This window comes from Coffea arabica, chromosome 8c (assembly GCF_036785885.1).
Source record: "Coffea arabica cultivar ET-39 chromosome 8c, Coffea Arabica ET-39 HiFi, whole genome shotgun sequence".
Classification (NCBI taxonomy): Eukaryota; Viridiplantae; Streptophyta; class Magnoliopsida; order Gentianales; family Rubiaceae; genus Coffea; species Coffea arabica.
In genome coordinates, this window is record NC_092325.1 from 43,207,330 (window position 1) to 43,231,157 (window position 23,828).

Sequence of the window (23,828 nt, forward strand, 5' to 3'; positions counted from 1 at the left end):
TTTTTTTTTGTGCGGTGATGGGTTATATTGAACTCTCCTTTTCTTGATAAGGTGGTGTATGGGTTCAGTTTCCACGCAAATTGGAATTGCCCACTTCTCAGCTAGTGAAACATGCCTAAAGGCATGAGGGTATTTCAGTGCAACGGATCTTTTGTTCCACACTTTGTGTCACTCTCTGTTCCACTTTTTATTATATTACTATTTCTCCTTCATAAATATCACGTTTTAGTTTTTTTTTTATTTCCTTAAGATTCAATAACTATTAATTCAATAAAAAATAAATACAACAACTTCAAAAAAATAATATGTAATAGAAAATTAAAAAATACGGCAGAAAAATCATAAAAAATCTCATTTTTTTTATGCATTTTGATTTTTTAATTTTGTTAAATTTTGTGTATTACTTAATTAATAGTTATTGAATCTTAAGGAAACAAAAAAGAACTAAAATATGATGTTTATGATGGAGAAATAGCAATATAATAAAAAATGACACAGGATGTGGGACAGAAGATTCGTTGCGGTATTTCAGTTGAGGTGGTATATGAGGAGTGGGAATCTCCATCTATTTTTGCAAATGACGAAATCAAGTATATTAAACTATATTTTTTGCACATAATGACGAAATTGTCACTAAGATGATATTACTATACAAAAGATATAATTCTTCCCATTTTAATGGGAGGTCAAAGGTATCTAAGTCTTAACTGCTCATTGATATTTAAGTCTCAACTTCTCATTCTCATCCGCGTGCTTATATCAATTCATTTAGCGTCATTTGAGGGGGGGAGTCGGGTTGAGTAACTATGCAAATTGTTAGACCAATTCCATGGGGCAATTCATGGTATAAAAGTATTAATTTGAATTTAAATGGACAAGATTGATTGGTCATGTGACTCAACTTTTAATGAATGAGTGACAAAAAAGTGTTCGTATTTTCGCATGCTATTATTTTAATGTCCATATTCCTTATTTTAATATCTACGTGTACTGTTTCAGCGCATGGATTATATGGTGTAATTGAGACTGATAGTTGTACAAATTAGCGGCGCAAGTGAACAATGCCACTCATAATTAGCTCAATGCTCAACTCAAGAAAAACTCGGCTTGAGTCAGTTTCATCTTGCTCAAGCTGCTTGAATAATAAACCAAATCGAGTTTCAATTTCAAAATGCTCGTGAGGCTGCATGAGCATATTCGAAATTTAATAATTTTTAGTTTTTAAGCATTTTGGCCTTTACAATAACGGATTGATTATTGAAAATTTTGTGATTAGCTTTGTTTTAAAACTGAGTCAAGAAAACCCAATCGAACTTGAATACCACTTGAATCTAGCTCAAATTCTAAAACAAGACAGTTAAAAGAGCTCGATTCGGCTCGATGACGCTAGAAACTCTCCGTTTCAGAGCAAAACTCGACCCGAGTGACGCTCCCGACTTCTTGCTTGGTAGGGTTACTGTCAGTGGGGTTGGGAAAGCACGACGCACGTGACCCACCCGCGAGAGAGAGGAAGAGACGGAGACAGATAGGGTGAGAGACCACGACGACACCGGTCAGCAGCAGCCCCTCCTCTCAGAGCCGGCTGTCTAATAGGCGCCTGGGACCGCCTTCACATAGGACTTTTCACCACCCAGCCCAATCGTCTCATTTATTATCCTCACATGCAATTCCAATTCAAGTTGAGTGCATTATGCGTGTGTACACATCTTCTCTCTTTCTAGGGCTCGCTCTTTTGCACATCCTCCGCGGATCAACACGCCATCTTTTTCTCCGTGAAATAAATGGGGTGGTTGAGTATAATGAAGCTTTGATCAGAATTGAGTGATGGGATATTTAAGATGAGCTCTTAAATGCTTCAACAATACCTCTAGCTACCACCTAGCCAGGCTGCTGCTGCTGCTGCTTCATTTAATTGACCCAACTTTTAACACTTTACCGCGCCAGTGTGTATTTCTATTGCGGCCGTGAGTACTGTCACAGTGGTTCCACGCGTTTCCTGATATGTTTTTCCCTGTCGCTCATCAGTCATTAATTACGAGTAGTATATCTGGTAATCAATTGGTTGTCGTTCTCTGAGTGGTTTTCTTTTCTTTGCATTTACGTTTACTGTGGATTTGGGTTCTGACCCAAGAATTTGCCTCCTAGAAGAATTCTTTTGGTGTTTGAAATTGAACGTTGTTGAGGATATTGAAGAAGCTGTTTAATTTAATTTGAGGGTTTTCTGAATTTGATGGATCCATCCCTGGGACCTATGTGTTGCGTGCAGCCACAAAGACTTTTCAGGGCAATCTTAATTTATTCGTAGCGTACTAAAATGACTTTTTGTTCTTTAGCACAATTACGCCCCCTAATCACTCTGGAGTGCATTTATCTCGCGAAAAACATTACCGGGCTCTTCTGAATTTGATTTCTATTAGGATCGACGAGTTTCACAACTTATCTCTCACGAGTATTTTCAGTAAAAATTTCAACTGCCACTTACTGCGCGCAACGTAATTAAAGATACATTCTTCTACAATAAGAAAGATCACAGGGACAAAGTCAATACAAATTGGTTCAATTAATAACGATGGACTACCTTTTCATGAAAGATTTTGCTGACGTGAGGACTGTGTTGATGAACGATGTGTATAAGAATTCATGTGAATGATCTATAGTTTTGAAAGTATATTCTATTGGTGAGAGTGATTAAAATCGAAGTCATTCAAACTTCTTTTTTACGCAAGAAAAAAATGGAATCATGTGGGTTTGAAACAAATTTCATAATTTTGATTTTTGAGTTAACTATCTTATAGTTGACCCATCAGAGCCAAGAATCAGGAAAGTACGTAATGGTGAAGAAGAATACAAGAGAGACCGCTAGCTCGGTGTTGTTCAACGGCAAAAAATTCCAAAATCTATCAATTCCTTCGATCCACTAAGCACCTTTGCATTCATTGAGGAAAGGATTAGGATGGACCGACAGGCAAATGTGAAGAATGCTTGGATTGTTTATATCGGAAAAGAAAAAAAAAATTGTGTACGAAAGAGGCTTCGACCTCTGCTCAAAATAATTCACGAGAGGGGTGAAACTTTTTTGGGAAATTTATTTTTGACGAGCCTTTTAAAAATGTAGGCTGACAACTATTATGTTTAGCATTTGGTAAGGTAAGTTGGATTTGTTTAGCTGAAAATTTATTTTAAGAGTTAAAAAAATACAGAAGTTCGTTGGCAAATAAAATTCCAGAGGTCATGCAATCACATTATTATTATTTCAATTAGACGAAACCTAAGAAACCAAATACTACTACTAATTTAGGATCAGTTTGGTGGAGTGATTCGGGGAGCGGTTGGACATCAATTTTTTTTTTCTTTTTTTCACCGCTTTTTGATAGAGCTGATCATTCATTTCATAAATTTGTACTATAACAGAAAATACATCAAACAGCTATGATACAAATACTTGTAAAAAAGAAACAAAATATCTTTAGGATAAGGCAAAAAGGTGGATTAATCATTTCATTTTGATCAAGAGTGAGTTATCAAAAGTCAGTTTTTTTATCATCGTAAATTGAAGACATTATTATGTCGAATTGACTTGCCCCCATGTTAGATGTATACTTGTTAGTGACTGGTGCAATGTAAAGAAGTTTGAAGCAATTCCACCACAGATCAATGATCATAGCTCTGTTGAACCAAGGTTTTCTTGCAATTGCTATAACTTTCAGAAATCAGAAGCCAACTAGATTCTTTAATTAACTTATCAACATTTTTGTATCCTACAATGAATGCTCTCTTTTTTTCATCTTTTCCATTTTTTACCCTTTTGGTAGGCTTTGATGATTGCTTTTGTCAAAACTAAGGAAACTCTACTCAACTTAGCGGTCACAGGGTCTATTTTTAGAGTCTTTGATTAGGAAAATAAAGCGTACGCTTGCGATTATTTGGTTAGATATAGAAATATTTGAATATTACAACTATGTATTGGACTGACATATATTTAAGTATTGGTTATGGTGAACCCTTACCTTTCACCTTATCATTTAATTGTGACTTCTTTCAACGGAAAAATCTCGTCGGCTTTTCCTTTCCTTAGACTAGGCTAAACAAACATTATCGTTAGAACAAAAAAAAAAGAGAGAGAGAGAGAAGAGAAGATGCCTGCTTATTGAGCATTGTACCATCTTTCATAGCCATACACCTTTTTTTTTTGTAAAAATTTTTCAACTTATATCATAAGCGCGTCTTTCATTAAATTTTTTTTTTCATATATCAAATCACAAAAATTGCTACAATATTGTTTTAATAAAATTTTCTTATATAGAAAAGTTCTTCATTGTTACTTTTGTGTTGGTGTAAAATTGTTCACAATGCAAAAAGTGACAATGGAAAATTCATCGTTTTAGAATAAAGTATAGGAAATTAGTGTATTTTCCAAATGCACATTGTTTCATAAATATCCTTATATCCCTTGCTTGTTGAAATAAGGCCGAAATTATGAAGGATTAAAAGGTCACTATTCAAAACTAATAAAAACATGTTAAGTTGACTGCTGTCCAAAGGAGACAAAAATTTATTGAACATTCCAAAACAGATCCACTATAAGATAATGGCTCTGTTTGGATCCCTGTTTTTGGAGTATTTTTCAAAAATTAGTTTTTCAAATGCAATGAAATTTTTTAAAATATACTCTAAAAGATAATTTAAAAATTAATTTGAATTTTTAAGAATTTTAAAAAATATCTCAAAATATATTCTAAAAACTCTTATACTTTTAAATATTCCAAATATTTTTAAAAAATATTCAAAAATATACTCTAAAAACTCTGTTACAACAAAATTTTTCAAAAACACCCCAAAAAAACAGTTACTACTAGTATTTAGATACTATGTTTTAATTACTACCACATTTTTTTTATTAAAAAGATATTTTATTACTACTACATTAATGATACTCATCAGTTACAAAATTCAAGATATTATACCATTTACAAAAGCTTTTTAGAATTAAATCCCAGTGCAGCTCTTTTACTGTTTGCAATTTGTTTTCTCCTGGCTGTTTAGTATTTATTCTCTCATTTTTCATTTTCCCTGGTTTTTGGATTATGCAAACATTCTCGAGCCAAGGTAAGAGAGTGGATCTCACGAAGCAATGAGAAATCAGATGCGGGACTGCTGCTGAACCTTGGTTCATGAAGGCGTGTGGTAGTTGACCATTAGTCCAGCGGCAGCGCGTGGGAACTGCAGTAACTCTGCTCCTACACAATTCGATTAGTGGCATGGAGCTCATAATTATGAAATACTTATTGGGTCAGTGACTGCAAAATCTGTGAAAATTTCATACAGAACCATGATTACAAACCGACGAAAATTCATCCATAAAGAAAATGATAGACAACGATAAGATAATGAAGCATCCCAAAAAAATGAAAAATAAATCTATCCACCGGTCCGTCCATCCCACAAAACTTTTCTCGTGCTACTACTGCTACATTTATGATTTATCTTCTCTAGCTGGTGAAAAGCCAAGCATATGAAAGAAACCATGAATAATCCTATGGCCACTTCTTCCTCCTCGAGACCATCTATTTCTCCTCACCACCCTCCTCAGTTCACTCCTGTAAGTTTTTCTCTCTAATATATTCTTTTCTTCGTGTTGGGTTTTGTTTTCTTGACAAAATTTGCACTTTTTTATTTTCTTTGTTTTGTTTTTTCTTGCTGAAGATTGAAGAAGGGAACGAAGATGAGGAGTTGTCGCGAAGCAGTTTCAGAGCGACGACCCCTAGTGATTCAACTGACCCGAGACACCACAGCCTGACGCCATTGCATCAAAATTCTTCAGAAAAGAGAAGCAAAGAAAAGAGCACCAGAAAAAAGTTGGAGAATGGTGAAGTTGCCGGGGAAGACGACCGTGGGATCTCATGCAATAAGTGTAGGCCGGGTACCCGGGAGAAGATATCCGTCGTCCCTGTGGACAACAATGGAGTTAATAGACAATCTTTAACCAGCCCAAATGGTATTTTCAGGTCTATTTTCTCTAATTTGATAAAGAAAAGCCCCAGATCATCAGATGATCAGGGATTAGCAGTTCCTGGAGAGGAGCAATGGAAGGTTGCTGCGGCTGAGCTTTCTCATAAACTCATCCAAGCAACCAGAAAAAGAGATGAGGCGATTCTGGAGGCATCCCGGTTGAAGTATTCCATGGCTGAGTTGGAAAAGAAGCTGAACAAGCTTGAGATATACTGTCACAATTTGAAGTCCGGGCTCGAGGTTTGTGCTGGTAATAATAATGCTAATGCCCACCACCACCACCACCACCACCAGTCACAAGCCAACAAGTGTTCTAATTCTAAACCTCAAGTGAATTATCAGCTTGTAAAAGTTGGTCACGATCAAGGAAAAGTGATTGAGCATTTCTTGGTTTCAGTTTCTGAGGCTCGGTCTTCAGTCAGGCTTTTATCTCGATCTTTGACTCTTCAGCTCAGACAAATGGGTAACAAGGTTTATGATCGAATATCATCGCTTCTTCAACCTTATGAAGTCAAGATTTCCATATCAAGAAATCCGAGAGGTTTGCTTCTGTATCTTGAAGCGCTATTGAACAGAGCCTTCTTCGAAGATTTTGAATCGATTGGGTTCCAAAAGAGTGCTCCAAACTTGATTTTGAATCCCATTGACTCTTGTGAAGCAAATTTCGCGTCCTTCAACCGGCTACAAGGGCTGACCTGGGATGAAGTTCTGAATAGAGGGACCAAGCATTTTAGCGAAGATTTTAGCAGGTTTTGCGATAGGAAAATGAGCGAGATTGTGGCTATGCTGGGGTGGAATCGTGCGTGGCCCGAACAGCTTCTGCAATCCTTTTTCGGTGCGTCTAAAGCTGTGTGGTTGGTGCACCTTTTGGCTCATTCGGTTCATCCAAGCCTACCAATTTTCAGAGTGGACAAAGGTGCGACCTTCGATTCGATCTACATGGAGGACATGGGGGGAGAAAAGGCCCAAAAACTGGTGCCAACTATAGTTAGGATCATGGTTACACCCGGGTTCTATGTCTACGACAATGTCGTCAAGTGCAAGGTTCTGTGCAGGTACTACAACAGCAACAACGGGTACAACATTGACAGCAGCGGAAAGGTTTTGGTCCCATCCCCGTCATAGCAGAACGTGTACGATCACTTGATCAAGTTGTAGTACTAGCCAATTGTTAATTTGTCTCACCTTGTTGCTTCTGTTAATTAAATTAAAGAAAAGAAAAGAAATATATGGGTGTTGACGGGCGCGATTTTGTATGCAAATTACTAGGATTTTGAGAATCTAAGGGTCAAACCAACAAAATTTGGCATTTTCTCGTTGTTACCTTGGTATTGAGTTTCTCGTGTGTTGGTCCAAGTCAATTTGGATTTTCATCTGTTTAGTCACTTTAGACACAAATTTCTTTAGTTTCCTCTCCTCCTGTCAAGTGCATGCTGCCCTGGATAAGATGCAATTCTTTCGAATTTTGTCAAAGCTTTTCTCTCTCTCTCTTTTTTTTTTTTTTTTTGCCCTTTCTCAACATCATGGTCTTTTGTACCTAAACAAGAAAACGAAATTTCTTTACTTTTTGCAGCTTCCTTTAGTTCACGTTGTGCTATCATGTCAATACAAGTCAAAATGATCGTTTTTGTTTGTTTCATTAGCTGTTATAATGTTTGACGTAGTGGGAAATCCAGGGCTGAGAGTGTTCTCTGTGGGCAGCACCAGCAACGCACATTTAGGGCCCAGCAATTAGCAGATTGCCTCGTGGGAGTCGCACTGAAAATATAGCCTACTCGTGCAAGTTGTGAGCATTCTTTCTGAGGGGAATGGTTGTGGTTTTGCCATGGCAGGCTGCGGTTATAATGAACCGACCAAAGCTTGCATGGTGCGGCCTCCCACAAGAACGGACTCGTTTAGCCAGTGTAGATTTTCTGACTTCTGTAATCTGTTATCGTGGAATGTGGTGCAGAAATTCACCAGATACTCGGATTGGATCGATAACATAATCCTGAATGATCGGATGTGGTAAGTTTTTGCGTTATGTATCACAAAATAACTTAATAAACGAAGAATTGATGTTTCATGCATTAGTAGATCTAGATGCATATCACAAAGTCAAATTCAAATGATGCGACATACATTCAAACACGATAGCGTATGCCGTATATATTGGCATTGTATAAAAAACTAACTATAAGTGAATTGTTATTACAAAATAGAATCAAATAAATGAAATGTGATACTCTCTGACGAGTCCGATTTAAGAAGGCGAGGGGTGGGATTTAAGAAATGACGAGGGGATAGGGGGATTAGAACCCAAAACCTTTATGTTTTGGCGTTTTAACCTTTAACTACCAAATCAAAGCCTCCTCAGCACCTATTTCCGATTAATTATAAGAAAGATGGATAATTAATCAAAATGTTTGAACTATCAGATTGGTGTCCGATTAATCAATTGGAAGTTTCGACTGGGAAGGGGCTGTAAAATCATTCGTGGTAATTGTAGAGTTCCAACGTATGCATTGCAAAACACACACGCTAAGTAACAAGTGTAAAAGAGTAAAGATGCTGGTCAATTTAGTATTAGGAAGAGTTTCAAATTCATTTGCAATCACTGAACTTAATAAAGGAAAAAAAAAAAAGGCTCAATCCTCTTTTTCTGCCAAAACGTGAAGCGGTCCTCTGCTGTATATCCTATCCTCTTTTACGAAGTACTACTCATTAAATCGATGCAAGTACAATATTTGGTCCTTGAAAGGTCCGCCAAATGGAGAATAACAATACAGCAATGCATTGGAGGCCCAGTTGCGCTTTTAAAATCTCTCTTCTTCTTGATTTGTGGTTTTGACCTTAATTTATTGAACGGCTAATTCATTCTTAAAGTTTACAACTCTCATGGCAATCGACCAATTTGTCACCGAAACAGGCTTCGAATTTTGAGCATTTAAACAAGGTCAAGGTTGATGAAATTGTAAATGACCCTGGAGAGATCGCACTTTTTGCAAATGTGTTGTTTCAAACAAGACGATAATTCCATAAAGCTCCATGAGGTTTCTGATGATTACAGCCACCTCCCTTGAAATTTAAAAAATTACACCTATATCCCTTAGTGTTTATGACAGCTCTCTACATATTCCAAGTGAAAAGTGAGTGTAAAGGAAAAATAAACAGCATTTTGGAAATATTTCTTTGTCCAAAAACTCTAACATCATCTCACTTAATACATTACATTCAATTCCTAAGTCATTAAAATGGATTTCTTGCTTAGTTTTATATATAACTGAATAACTAGGGATGCATTTGTTAAAAATAATTTCTTCACAACTTAGTAAAGAAAAAAAGTCCAAACATTAAAAAAAATAATGTCTTGAAACATGGACTAAATTTTTCCTATAAAATTTTTTAATTAACAAGTAACACTAATATTTGATTTCTTTTGTCATTTAATTTATTTTATAAATCAAATAGAGGCTATATAGGATATTTATTAGACTTTTTATGCTTACATTGCAATTTTACAAACCTCAAGGGAGGTTTTTGAAATTATCCCCTCAAACACCAAATATCCAGTTGAGGCAAAAAACATAATAGTACTATATTGAAATGCAAAGGCAGTACATTTTTAGGCTGCGTCTGAATTGCTATTTTTTCAGGAAAAATTGTTACGTTTTCTATGAACATATTTTTCAATCATCATTTTATCTCATATATATCAAATAACTATAGTAATTTTTCTACAGAAAATCAAGAAAAATGCAATCCAAAGTGTTTCATGTGAAAGCATGTGGTACAACAAAAATTGCTGCCTTGGAACTATGAAACACAAGTATCTCTTTCACGGGCTTATCCCTGTAATCTTAGAAGTGTATGATTCCTGCTCATCCTATCTTACCTTGAATTAATCGTAGAATATATAAACACTAATACCATAATAAACGTTGTATGTATAATCATCACGCCATTTCACATTTTTATGACGCTATTTTCTTCCCGTGCTCAGATTTTTCTTTCTTATGTTTTTTCATTGTCCGTTCACGGAACATGCCAACAAAAAGATTAGAAGAAGCAAATAGGCCCCTTACATCGTCGCAGACCGAGCTTCTAGAGCTTCCAGAAACAAAAGCCCTTTTACGGTTTCCATCCTTAACTTGTATGCATTATTTGAATTATCTTAAACTCAACAAAACCTAACCGTGTCGTCTAACCCTTCACACCTTCCTCAAATTAAACGCATTTACAACCCTCCACAAAACCTTTCTTCCAAAACCAAACAACTGACGAATATACACGGTTTTTTTTCCAAATATATATATATAGTTTTACTTCCTTGAAAGTTCCTCCACACAAACCATGTTAAAAATACTAAAATAGCCAAAGTTTGGTGTAACAATTTGACACATAAGAATCATATTTTGTAAAAGTTAAAGCGTCAGCGTTTTATTTTTATTTTTATTTTTGTAAAACAATTGCATTTAGGCATAATGAATATTATTTGAAATATTATTTAGAATAATTACTGTAGCATTTTTTGTTATGTGATGTATGTGAGATAAAGAGTTGATTGAGAATATAAAAAAGGTAGGTTGGGAAATGCGTTTATGATGCAAGTGAAATATTATTTGGAATAATACGTGTATCCAAACAAACCAATTATTATTTCAAATCAGCTGCCAAATATTGAAAAAGTCTTGATTTAGTAGTTAAAATTGAATCTTTAAAATTAGAAATCATAAATTCAATTTTCTTATTTTCCTCTTCGCTTCTTAAATAGGATCTTATCCTACTTTGAGGAAAAAAAAAAAAAAAGTTGCCAAATAGAGCAATTTAGAACTCTCAAACCAAAATTAGAAAATCAAATCTGACGGAAAAGATGGGATTGAGAGGTATAATTTCAAATTAGTTACTTATCACGGAAAGGTTAGTCAAACAATCCAAAGTCCAAAGCCCCGATAAGGGCATGACTGTGATTTCAACTTGTGACCATCCATCCGCGGCTATGCGGTCCGACCCGGTTCTGACTGCCGGATATTGAATTAGTCACCCAGCAAGCAAGAGGCAAGAAATTATCCGTAGCGTTCGGGTCATGAAATATTCAACTGTCGGGCTTGAATAGTCAAACCATAAAGTCCCCCATATAATTACTTTCAGGACCCCTCCATTTCTTCCCCAACGCTCCCGTTCTGTCGCTAAACCACTCCGGATTTCGATCAAACCGATCTCCGATCGATCGGTTTTTGTCGGTTTGATAAAAGAAAACTGGATAGCTGAATTCATCATGTCGATGTCTGATTCCGATACGTCGTCGCAGGGCGGCGAGTACAAAAATTTACGACAAATTAGCCGGGAAAGTAAGTTTCTTAACTTAATGGTGTTTAATTTAGTTGAAGTATGGTTGATTCAAGGTTTGAGGATGATGTTTTATCTGTATAAAGTTGGTGATCGAATTTTGACGGATTTACTTATTCAGCAACGGTTAATTTTACTGAGCAATGTGAAATGTGATTTTGTTCGCTTTCTTTTTGTTCTTTCTCATTCTCTCAGTATACGCTTATTTAATTTGTAGTGGAGAAAAAAAGGAAATGTTAATTAACTAAGGCTGAATTAAGTAACAATATTTGTTGTGAGTAGTGAAGCTAATGGTTAATTACCTTGAATGAATTGTAGCTGAGAATAGAAATTGATGCCTTTATGAGTGCAGTACGCTAGAAGTGTTTTGGGCAATAGACTAGTCTACGGGATAAATTTCCTAACCTGAGAATTGGATCGCTGATAGGGAGGGTCGATCATTGAGTTATCTTGCTACCCTGGACAATTGAGTACAGCCCATAAAAAATGTTTTCACTCATGATAGAGAACAGCAGGAGGGCGCATGCCGAAAAGTTTGATTATCTGTTGAAAGGTGGGAACTTGTATTTGTTACTAGTAGATTTGTCATGTAGTAATTGAGAAGACTTCTGATGTCACTTTCTCAAGAAGATTCATGCCCTATTGTATTGTGGGCGTGTATTCAATTCTGAGAGACGCCTCCTAGCTTGTGGTTTGCTTCACTTTGAGATGAGCTGATTTTTTGGAGATGCATAGTATTTACTAAAATTTTGGGTCTGTAGACGTATAATCATGAAGTGAATTGTCAAAATATAATTCTTGATTTTCCTAGCAGATAAATTGGTTGGTCCAGTTCATTCAATTTGAGAAAAGGGAAAAATGTTTTGTCAGCGTATGTTTATATTAACTCACTAACCTCAATAGCATGTCTATGATGTGTTCGGTTATTTCAAATTGAATTTCAATTTATGGAGAAAAGTTGGATAAGGAATCATTTCATGTAGATAAAGCTTTTGATTATCTTGACTCTAGGCTTCATTTGTGGGTAGCCAAGACGTTTTTTAGATATTGTAAAGTTTCTTTGTTAGATATTCTTGACTTGCAATTATTGAAATGCTTAGATGTCGTCGATATGTATTATGACATTATCTATAACTTCAGCTTTATGTTTAATTTTATTTCATACTCTTCTCTTGCCAATTGGTTTTGCATCATCGCCTAGTCCATGTTTCTAGTCATCTTCTCGTCATGCATAACTGAAGCCAAGTCAAATTTGTATAGACAGTAACAAAAATTATCACTAAAAAAGAATGCCTAGGGTCAGGGTGAAGACCATCCCTTGTTTTAATTTAAAGTGAAATTTCACTCTACATTAACTAGAATTTGCATCTGCACTTTAATGTACTTTAAAATTCATAGTAATTTACTCCTTATGCTGTTGGTTAGAGTTTCACTGTAGCTAAAATTACTGGAGTACGTTTGAGAAGAGTCATGTTTGTCATGAGCATCCATTTTGACATGATAAACTAGTTCCGGTCCATGTATTTGCTCTACAGGTTCATCTTGTACTAGATTCCCACTAGTTTTTCTTAAAATATTTTATGCACAAGGTGCATTTTCAGTGACTTAGGCTGGTTTGGCCCCTGCTGTAGGGTGGATGGGAATATGGGTTTAATATGACCCTCAGTGTATGGTTTTTAGTACAAAGAATAATTCCAAACATACATGTCTAAAAGCCTATGACCCCCATTTGTTGGTTAGGGATGCAACAGCATAGGACTTGAAGCATGGGAACAAATCCTAACGCTGATAGATCTATGGAAGTTATGAAACAAAATTGATGTGCTATAGTCTTCAGTTCTGTGGTCCAAGTTTTTCACTAGACGTTGCTCCTCAAATGGATGGCTTATTTGTTGTCTATTCTTGTCCCTTGGTTAAAAAAATTCCGCATGGCAGTACAAATTCTTTCTGATACCCTAATTCTTGGTGCTATGTGCTGTTTATGATGAAGAAATATGATTAATAATCCTTTCTATTATCTTTTGCAGATTGAGCTACCTGAACGTGTTAATTTCCTCATGTTTGTCATGTATATAACACATAATTGTTATATCTTTTTTGTGATAAAGTTAGTCTTTGTTTAGTCTTTTTGCAATCACAACTGTTTACTGATTGTGGTATTGCATCCTTATACACATAGCAAGGGAAGTAGTTCTTTGATCTTTTTCATATAATCCTTTGTACCTTTTGCAGGATTGTTATATGAAATGCTTCGATCTACAAAAACAGGAGATTCTAAATCAACCTGGAAGGTGTGAATAACTTGAATTCATGTTTAGTCACCATTTGGTGCTACTGTTGCTACATTATTAGCTTTCTCAATTTGGTAATGAGTTCTTACATAATAGAATTTGTTGTTTTTACTTAATTCCTTGGGTTAAACTTTCCACACATTTTTTTTTTTTTGGTGATAAGAATGATTTTGCTGCCAAACTATTTTGCTTAAAGTATAATACCAGTGTTATTGTTTTTTTTTTTATTTATTAATGTGAAGCTTAATATGTTTCTATAGCTCAAATTTAGTTTCTTGGCCTTTTCTTGTCATCCTTTGGTTTTCCTCTTTTGGTTCTTATTCTGTTTCTGTGTCTGTCTTCGTTCTGTTTAATTACTGTCTCTTTTTTACTGCCATATGTATAGGTGCTTGTCATGGACAAAGTGACTGTCAAAATAATGTCATGCGCATGCAAGATGGCGGACATTACGGAGGAAGGAGTTTCATGTAAGTTAGAAGGCTGGTCTTCCAGAATGTTTATTTTGCTTGCCATTTTCTTATTCTGATGTGTGACATGGCAGGATTTATATGCAACATTGTGCCCTTAATGAGTGTATTTTTTCTATCAGATGAGCTTGTTTAATATATTTTTCTTATTAGATTCCATTAAATGTCAAAACTACAGCTTTCCATATCTGCTACTCAGTATTTTGCAGCGGTGACTACTCATTGCTCTTACTTCCTGTATCATTTAAATGATGGTTTTATATCAGAGATCATAAGCACGAAATTGTGACCATTGAGAATATATGAAGAGAAAAGGGTTAAGGGAGAGTTATGCTTATTCATTACAAAATTAAAGATATATAGAGAATAATAATTGGCTTTGTAATATGTGGGGTTAGATTATTGTTGACATAAATATTGAGTTGGCCAAAGAATGTGTCAATTTAAGCACAAATTCTGGTTTATACATATTTTTTGGACCACAGTGGCTTGTCAGATTTGCTTGACCTATTATGGCTTAACTTTGGTCAATGATTTTTCTTCTGTAATTCTGGCTTTAGTATTGGGACCTTTTGTTGTCTACGTGAAATGTATGTAATATAAGGTTCCACCCAATTTTGTATCCATGGCCTCAGACTTCTTTCTGTATAAAGCATTTTGAGGCCCACTTTCAGGTGACTTGAGTTGAATAGCTTTTGCTGACTGTATATTTCTCCAGAAAACATCAATAAAATTGGAGAATCATGACAAAGTAATTAAGTTTCCTTGACTTGCTGGGATTGAAATAATGTTAATGTGTACGCAAGAAGTTGCTATATCTGTTTCTGCAGTACGACAGCAAAATATAGTTGAAATCCCTTTTATTTGTATGGAGAAGAGTCCACTTATTTCACAGCCAAAGTGGTAAGCCCAAAGTTTATTTCAAAGCTATAACCTGTAGTTAAATTGTCAAACACCTAGTACAATTGTGTTGTGTTTTCTTTTTTTTTTTTTTTTGCTTTCTTTTCTTGTTGTTTGGTGGGGCTGGCGTACTTTTTCTTGTTATTCAGATTACCTGGTGTAAAAATTTTGCTGTGCTCAAGTTTATCAAATAGCTTGAAAGCTTTGAAGGGCTAATTATGATTATGCATATTTGTGCTGTTTCACATGTTAACATGCTTAAGCTGATTTTGTGAACTTATAATGTTCATTTTGGCTTCAGTGGTGGAGGACATACACAGGCGACGGCAGCCTTTACCTACGATGGATGCTATATATTTTATTCAGCCAACCAAAGAAAAGTAATTTCCATTAACTTCTCAAACTTTTAGTTCGATATTTTTAAACAACCTAACTTGTCTAATCCTCTTGATGGTGTGTGATGTCTTATCGAATACTTTATAAGCTGGAAAGTGATCTAACTATACTTACCGTTTATGTGAAAGATTAGGTAAATATGCCCCTTTCTTTTCCATTGAATTGCTTGCTTAAACAAGAATTGCTTTTAAAGATCCCAATTTTTACCTGGATTCTTGAGTTTTATGGTTGTTTGATTCTGCCTTTGGTGTTTACTTTGAAAACTCACGCCAATTGATGATTTAGGGTCCTTTAATTCTGATTTAATCCGCTGCAGTGTTTCATACATCAGATTCTGTTTATCGAACATATGATATTTGTAACTTTTGATTTTGGTATTCGGGGCATAACAGCTATTCCTGCTGAATCATTTCTCCTTTTCTTTTGATGTGCAGTGTTGTCATCTTCTTGTCTGACATGGCCGGAGGATCGCCTTTGTATAAAAAGTACGCAGAGAACTTTATAGTTCATTTTTTGCCTACTTATTTTAGTTCCCTTCCACCTTCTAGGAAGAAAAATGAAAGAGGAGTTTCTGATAATCAGATTGTAACTTGCTTCTCTCTCTCTCTCTCTCCCCACCCTTATTTCCTTGTCAGGGCATTTGTATTCTTTAGTTCACCTGTGCCCAGAGAGTTGGTTATCCAGATAAAGAGGGATACAAGTGTTTTATCTCGCATTGGTGCTCTGAGAGAGGTTACACAATTCTAGTCACGAAATCTATTGTGAGATTCTGTTTGTTGTTTCTAAATATTTATATAGTCTGTTAAAATTGTCATATTGGGCATGGAACCTGCAGATGAACTTGGAATACTTCACCATAGATAGCCAGGTATGTGATGTTGCATTACTTGATCATTTATAGTTGGTTTTAAATGAATTATTTCTTTTTAAATCTTAAACTTCATTTGAAATCTCTATAGTTTCAAATCGGATTAATGGCTGGAAAAAAAAATTAAAGTTTAAGAATTTTTTTGGATGATATGAATAGAAGTGGCTTAACTCCCTAAGATTAAGATGATAAATTATGAAAACCTATTTTATTAACTCTTCAGAATTATTATATACAAATAAAATAGCAACTGAATGAAACCTCTAGGACTAAAATGTAATGTTTTACCCTTGGCTACTCTGCTTTTATATAGTTTAAACTTTTGTGATTGCATAATTGCTGTCGATATCTAGGGCTTCATCACAGATAACGAGAGGGCTTTGGAGGAACTTTTTGGTGACGAAGAAAGTTCACGCAAAGTTGATGCATGTTTGAACGCAATGGCCACCAGCATTGCTACCGTTTTTGCTTCTCTGCGGGTAAGTAAATTAAAATTCTTCAATCATGATTAGTACTGCATACAACAATCATGAAGCATTCTTGATATTGATTTTCTACAGGAGTTTCCTTTTGTGCGCTACCGTGCAGCCAAATCTCTTGATCCTACTACAATGACAACATTCCGTGATCTAATTCCTACAAAGGTTGCTGCTGCCGTTTGGAATTGTCTTATGAAATACAAAGCTAACCTCCCAAATTACCCACAAACAGAAACATGTGAATTGCTTATTCTTGATAGATCAGTGGACCAGGTATTTTAGTTGCACCAATTGGTTAATCTTGCGGTTCAGTGCATAGATATATTTATACAATTTTGACATACCCTTTTTATTGTTTTTCAAATGATTCGATAGATTGCTCCTGTTATACATGAATGGACATATGATGCCATGTGCCATGATCTATTAAATATGGAGGGTAATAAATATGTCCACGAGGTAAGTTTAAAGTCACATCCCTGTTGCTTTAAATATTTGGACGACTCAGCTGCCCACGTAATAATTACTCTGACTAGGTTCCAAGCAAAACTGGTGTTCCTGAGAGAAAAGAGGTCCTATTGGAGGATCATGATCCTATCTGGCTGGAGCTTCGTCATTCGCACATAGCAGATGTATGCATGGTGCCTAATAATTCAATTGAGAACTGTTTTAGTTGGGATTCTCTCTGATCATGAACTTTATTGTCAGGCTAATGAACGGTTGCATGAGAAGATGACAAACTTTGTAACAAAGAACAAAGCTGCACAAATGCATCAAGGTTCAAGGTTTGTTTTTCTTTTTTATTATTAATGGCGTTCTGTTGATTTTCCACTGGACTGATTGTGTGGGAAGTCTCGATTTTGGTTTCTTCTTTGCACTTATCCTACTTATCCATCATCCTCGTATCTAGACAACATTTATGTTTCCTGTGCAAACAAGCTAAAAGTCAAATTGCACGTGATTTTTATCTTTAAAGTGGTCAACTATTGTTCTGAGAGAAGAGTTTTTTGATGTTTTGACTTCAGATTAAGGTCATTTTTGTGTTTCCATTAAAATAAGATACATTGGTTTACTTTTGTTCATCGAGGCTTGTGTTATGTAGATCTGGCAGACTTCTGCATGTGATTTAATTAATCAGCCTCCTCTATAGTGTGAGTTTGGGTCATTATCTTTATCCTTATAAGGCTCAACATTTTCTTCCTCAAATCAAGTTGGAATATCAAACATTTAGGTGTTTAAGTCATGATAACCCATGAATATTTCATTTATTTGTTTTTCTGATTGACTAGACCTTAAGAGTGTCATTCGGTGACTAGTGTCTATCCTTTGGGATGTGTGATTATACTACCCTTTTCTTGAACCACCTGTATAGTTCCTTCAAAACTCGTGTTGGAACTTAATCGTAATTTCATTTTGTCCATCAATGATTAACTTCTGTTTTCTTTACTTAATGAAGAAGCATCTGACCTCTTTGGAAGTATGTTTCCTGGATGCTCTTTGTTAGCAATTTTAGTTAAGTGGACTTCTTGTGATTGAGTAATTAGCAGTAAGGAAAGATTGCTAATCCTTTTTAGGTAATTTGTTAGCATCAAATCCAGCGTGTTTCTGTTATCTTCTTTTGATAAACTTTTACCTTCTTGTTGTTGATGGAAGCCCAGGTAGGTTAACGTCAATCTATATTGAATTGTGTGCAAGTGTTTTCAGTGGTCCAACAAGGGTATTTGTTTAACGTATTCTAATAAACCATTCAATGATATATAATAACCTTCGGATAGTGAGAAGCATAAAAGTGTAATGTTCAGTTGTTCTCCATAGAAATCATGAGGATATTAGTCACATGAAGTTTGGGAAGTTGATCATTTTGTGTCTGACTTTATGTTTGGCTTCTGGTTTCTATTTCCTTGTGATCACTGACACTTAATTTCGTATATAGAGATGGTGGTGAATTGTCTACGCGTGAGTTGCAGAAGATGGTTCAAGCTTTGCCTCAATACAGTGAACAGATTGAAAAGCTTTCCCTTCATGTGGATGTGAGTGTCACATACCTGATCGTAATGTTGCAATTTTATTTATACTTTTGGGTTTTGGAAAATTGTATTTGTCATTTTTGTACTCAGGACAATTTATAAATGTTCCATACAGTTTTAGGGCCTATTTGGGGTTGCGGTGCTTTTGCTAAAAAAGTGCTTTTGGAGGATAAAAGCACTTTTAATGTGTTTGCTGAGCATAATTCCTTTCATTTAGGAGTAGAGCTTTTGGCTATTAAAGTGCTTTCAGCAGGAGCTCAAAATTGATGCTTCAGTGCAACTTTTGTATTTCAAAAAATTAAAAAAAAAAAACCTTAGCAATCTTATTATAAATTTTTGAACTAAATGAAGAAGTAAATATGTTTTAGAAATTCAAAATTGCACATGCAAGTATGCACCCAAACAATGTGATTAAGCACTTTACAAGTACTTTGACCGAAAGCTCTACTAATTTAAATGCTTTTTAATAAGCTCGCATAACCCCAAACAGGCCCCTGAGTCTGTTACCCTTCTATTTTAAGAAGTACAACACTTATTGAATGTGAGCTACCTATTACTTTGACATCTAAGACTAGTATTTCCTCTAGGTTCTGCTTCTCTTGTGGACCAGTTGTTTTCTACTCCTTTGTTGTAAACCTTGAAGCAAAAGAACTTTAAAGTTGTTTATGGGACAGCTTCTAGGTCTTCAATCTTGGGCTTCTTCAAATGACATCATGGCAGTTCTTATGTGAAATGTGTTCATTGATTATCTGAATGCCTTCAAGATTGCTGTAGTAGTGCATCCATATGCTTTATACTTGTATTCTATCAAAGTGTCTTTTGCTGTGTATCATTACCTTTTGACTCGTTCTAAGTTTACGGAGTAATGTTTGAAAGCAGTTTACTTATCAGCCACCATCTTGAATGCTTATTTTCATAAGAGCTGACACTTCGCAACTATTATGGTAAATATGGCTTCAATTCTATGCATAGCTTTTTGACAGATAAATTTTTCGTATGCAGTTTCTGATAAGGTACAGCAATATGGAACAGGGCCAACAATTTGAGTCACTGTGTTGATATTTACTTCTCTTACATGCATATGCTGAATTTTGTTGAATATGAATTTCTGCAAGAATGGAAATGAAAATAGCAGTAGAAATTGGTAGGAGAAAATCTTGCATCTCAATGAACTCAATTCTGAAAAGTTTGAAAATTTTAGAATCGTCTGTGCTTGTTGCGAACATGTTCCTTTTGCAAGGCCATGCTATCATACTTCCGTGGGTAATAAGAATTAATAATTTCTGTTGCTGCATTCACTCTGTCCTGATGCATATGAGTTCCAATCGTGTGAAAGCACTACTGCAAGTTGAATGCCTTCTATATCTGCCTGATTGCTGTCCTTAGGAATAATTTCTGCTCCTTGTATCTGCATTAACAAGTGGAGAGACCAAGTGAGAGCCTTGCATCTTTACAAACAGTTGATGATATACAAAATTATGGAGTATGATTCATGTATTGATCTGCATTTTTAAATTATAAGGTACTCTAAGAAATATGGTTTGACACAAGCCATTTTTTTCAGATTGCTGGAAAAATTAACAGAATTATAAGGGAATTGGGGCTAAAAGAAGTTGGGAAATTAGAGCAGGATCTTGTTTTTGGAGACGCTGGAACCAAGGATGTCATTAATTTCCTGAGAACAAACCAGGTTAGAACTATTTGAATTGTGAATTCTTCTCACTGTGATATGTATGTCTTTTAAGTTTCCTACCTTCCTCCTCCTGCAGGACGTTACACGTGAGAATAAGTTGCGCTTGCTGATGATTTATGCAGCTGTTCATCCTGAGAAGTTTGAGGGAGACAAAGTTGCAAAACTAGTGGAGGTTAGTTTTCTTGATTACTTTTAGAGAACCCATTTCTCATTCTTTATGAGCTTCTCAAAAATAGTAAATCATTCAAGACCTAGCTACCACATACACACATACATATACATATGTCATATGTGTGTGTGTGTGTGCATGCACTCTTGTGCTTTCATATATATATATATATATGTATGTATGTATGCATGTATGTATGTATCTATATACTTGTATTTATATGTATGCATATATATGTATATGCATTTTGCACGTAACTTTTAGTTTATTTGAGTTCTCCACAATTGTTGCGTTAACTGGTAAGCAGATTGCACCACTGCCTATTTCTTTACAAACAGAAGTATTAACTGAAATGAAGACTTCTTCTCCCTTTAAGAATCCCTGGGCAAAAAAGAAAGGGAAAAAAGGAGCTTGGTTATCCACGGGTATTTGTGCATGTTTGCAACTCATACTGATCACACATCACTGCAGATGTCAATGTGGACTGCTCAGCAGATTCGCATTTTAATCTATTTCACATGTTGAAAATGTCATCTTTGTTATGACTTGGTCAAAATTTTGTGTTACATGCATCAAAACGTCATCTAATTTTAGCTTCTTTTACTGACCCTATATGCTTGTAGCTTGCTAGGTTGCCGCAAGAAGATATGAATGCTGTGTATAACATGAGATTGCTTGAGGGCGCAGCAGACAGCAAAAAAAGCTCTGTTGTGCCTTTCTCCTTGAAGTTTGATGTACACAAGGTATAGTGAAATTGGTTCCCGAATTCTGATGCAGAATTAAATCAGACTGCCTAACAATAACTACTATTTCTTTTGCAAATTTGTTTCAGAAAAAACACGCTGCCAGAAAAGACCGTCCTGGTGAAGAAGTGGCATGGCAACTATCACGTTTCTACCCTATGATAGAGGTACCTCTAATTTTAGTTGTTCAACCAAGATCAACCTATACGGTCTGGTAAAGCTTTGTCCATGCTATGATCTTTATTGATCTTGGGTACTAGTTTGAGACCTTGATGTCAGTAAATGGAATTCATCTTTTGACCTTTTAATGCTTCATTTGATGAGTTAGAGAAAACTGTATAGTTGATTACAAACTCAAATAAGAAACAGCTGGTACGACACTACTTGGAAAGAACACAACGCCTTGCTGATGCTATTATCACCTCAGGTACTCATTGAAAAATTGAGCAAAGGTGAACTCGCAAAGAATGACTACCCATGTATGAATGACCCAAGTGCAACATTCCACGGGAACTCTAATTCTGCATCAGTAAGAACAGGGGAAATTCCAGCTGCACATTCAGTGAGATCAAGACGGACAGCAACATGGGCCCGCCCTCGAAACTCTGATGATGGCTATTCAAGGTATTCTTAAGCTCAAGTTGTTTTTTGTTTTTGTACTGTTTCCATACACATTGGCACCAAATGGCTAATAATACTGATCATAGGCTTGAAATACCTGCTTACTTTTTAAAGGCCAGTCTATCTTCCTACTTCAACACAAGTAACATATTTTACTATTTCTTCTTGAATGCATTTTTAGTTGGCATTACTTCTTCACCCTGCTGATATAAGATAATGGATTAAAAACATTTGATGACTTTCCACCTTTAGAGTGTTGCTTTTATACATTTATTGATGCCTTCTGTTGCAAATATTGGTTTTAATTTTAGAAAAAGTAGCTTATTCCTCCTTTCTTGTAGTGATTCAATTTTGAAGCATGCATCTAGCGATTTTAAGAGCATGGGTCAACGGATTTTCGTGTTTATAGTTGGTGGGGCAACTAGATCAGAGGTAAGCCTCTGTTTCTTTTTGTTTCATAAGGCTTTCCTAATCCTCAGGCTCATTTTATGCCATTATGCAAACTACTATTATATGATGTTATTCTTGTTACATTCGTTCTTATGTTTATTGCAATGGCTATTCTTTTTCCAGCTGCGAGTTTGTCATAAATTAACCACAAAGCTAAAGAGGGAAATTATTCTTGGTTCATCTAGTCTTGATGACCCTCCACAATTTATTACGGTATGTGACTTATCCATTCATGCTATTCTACCTCTAATTTTTTTGTGCTTCTCCCCTTTGGTGTCTGTTGGAATTTCAACGTAAATGTGCATATCGTAAGATATTGCATTAGGTCCTTAGGACTTGGAAATACTGAGGGAATTATTTACTTCTTCTTGACATCTTCCATTATCCCGACCTTTTTTTTTTTTTGCATCTGTATGAGGGAGGGAATTGTTGGTGGTCCGGACGGACGAAGATTGAAAAATGTGACTGCTTCTGAAATGTGATCATGATTGAAGTATTTCTTGGTGGTGTGGGCAGCTTGTTAAAGGATGAAAACATCTACCACCTCCCATATTTCATCATTACTTGATGACTAAAATATGTTTAAACTTGATAACGTTTCTTGCTGTCTTGGTGTTTTAGAGATTTTGTTTTATTCGAAACTGATTCACTAGTTGGTGATGCATCGTCTAATTAGTGCGGTTCATATGTGGCCATGGGACTCGTATAAAATAAGCACAAGCAATTTGTGGTCTTATTGAAGTTTTAGCTTCTACTTTAGAGACCTTTACAGGCCTTAAACTGTAATAAGACATTTGGGAAAAAGAGTTATTTTTTATTGGAAAGTGGAAAATGGAGAATGAGATTTCACAAATTAAACAGACGTAGCCTCGAGTTTTTTTTCTAGTCCTACTTTTAATGTACTGACTGCCTACTGGAATCCATATAAAACTAAACAAACTATACTTGCTTATTTGTTGGTGGCTAATCACATTTCTTATGTGGCAGAAATTGAAGCTGTTGACTGCACAAGACTTATCGTTAGATGATCTTCAGATATCGTTAGATGATCTTCAGATATAGTCAGCATGAGGGGTACAAGGTGGTCAAACGATTTTTCCCATGCCTGCTCTTCGCTTGCTACGAATAGGTCATCCCTTGGTCGTCTTAAGTTTGCTATTGCAAATGTGTCGTGTATTATTTGGGCTGTGTCGTTCTCCTTCCCTTTGAATTGCTTCCTGGCTTGTGTTGCAACTTGTAAGTGATGATTTGAAAGCCATGAAGCAATCGGCATGTATAATATCATTCTCTTTCCATGGAAAATACCACTTTTGACTTTTTAGGAAGCAATCAGTCCGTGTGTATAAATATCATTCATTTCATGCAAGGCCCCATTTTTTGTGTTGTC

At 35.6% G+C, this 23,828-nt stretch overlaps 2 protein-coding genes across 4 annotated transcripts; both read left to right on the forward strand.

The window, feature by feature from the left end:
* The first annotated feature begins 5,336 nt into the window (after positions 1-5,336).
* On the forward strand, positions 5,337-8,078 carry LOC113706206 (IRK-interacting protein-like). 2 transcript variants are annotated; one of them, XM_072063958.1, is made up of 3 exons: positions 5,337-5,599; positions 5,704-7,142; positions 7,686-8,078. In XM_072063958.1, the coding sequence occupies exons 1-2, from the start codon at positions 5,513-5,515 to the stop codon at positions 7,132-7,134; spliced, it is 1,518 nt and encodes a 505-aa protein (XP_071920059.1). In that variant the 5' UTR covers positions 5,337-5,512; the 3' UTR covers positions 7,135-7,142; positions 7,686-8,078. The 2 variants fall into 2 exon arrangements, with proteins under 2 accessions (XP_071920059.1, XP_027083896.2); XM_027228095.2 differs by lacking the exon at positions 7,686-8,078 and having other exon boundaries at positions 5,339-5,599; positions 5,704-7,318.
* Positions 8,079-11,052: 2,974 nt separating this feature from the next.
* On the forward strand, positions 11,053-23,825 carry LOC113703891 (SNARE-interacting protein KEULE-like). 2 transcript variants are annotated; one of them, XM_072062480.1, is made up of 21 exons: positions 11,054-11,339; positions 13,570-13,628; positions 14,014-14,095; positions 15,297-15,375; positions 15,826-15,876; positions 16,027-16,123; positions 16,227-16,259; positions 16,613-16,738; positions 16,820-17,011; positions 17,114-17,197; positions 17,275-17,370; positions 17,447-17,523; positions 18,672-18,768; positions 20,330-20,455; positions 20,535-20,630; positions 21,251-21,370; positions 21,460-21,537; positions 21,798-21,994; positions 22,333-22,423; positions 22,565-22,654; positions 23,429-23,825. In XM_072062480.1, the coding sequence occupies exons 1-21, from the start codon at positions 11,267-11,269 to the stop codon at positions 23,501-23,503; spliced, it is 2,019 nt and encodes a 672-aa protein (XP_071918581.1). In that variant the 5' UTR covers positions 11,054-11,266; the 3' UTR covers positions 23,504-23,825. The 2 variants fall into 2 exon arrangements, 1 of the variants encoding a protein (XP_071918581.1); XR_011820347.1 differs by lacking the exon at positions 22,333-22,423 and having other exon boundaries at positions 11,053-11,339.
* Positions 23,826-23,828: the final 3 nt, after the last annotated feature.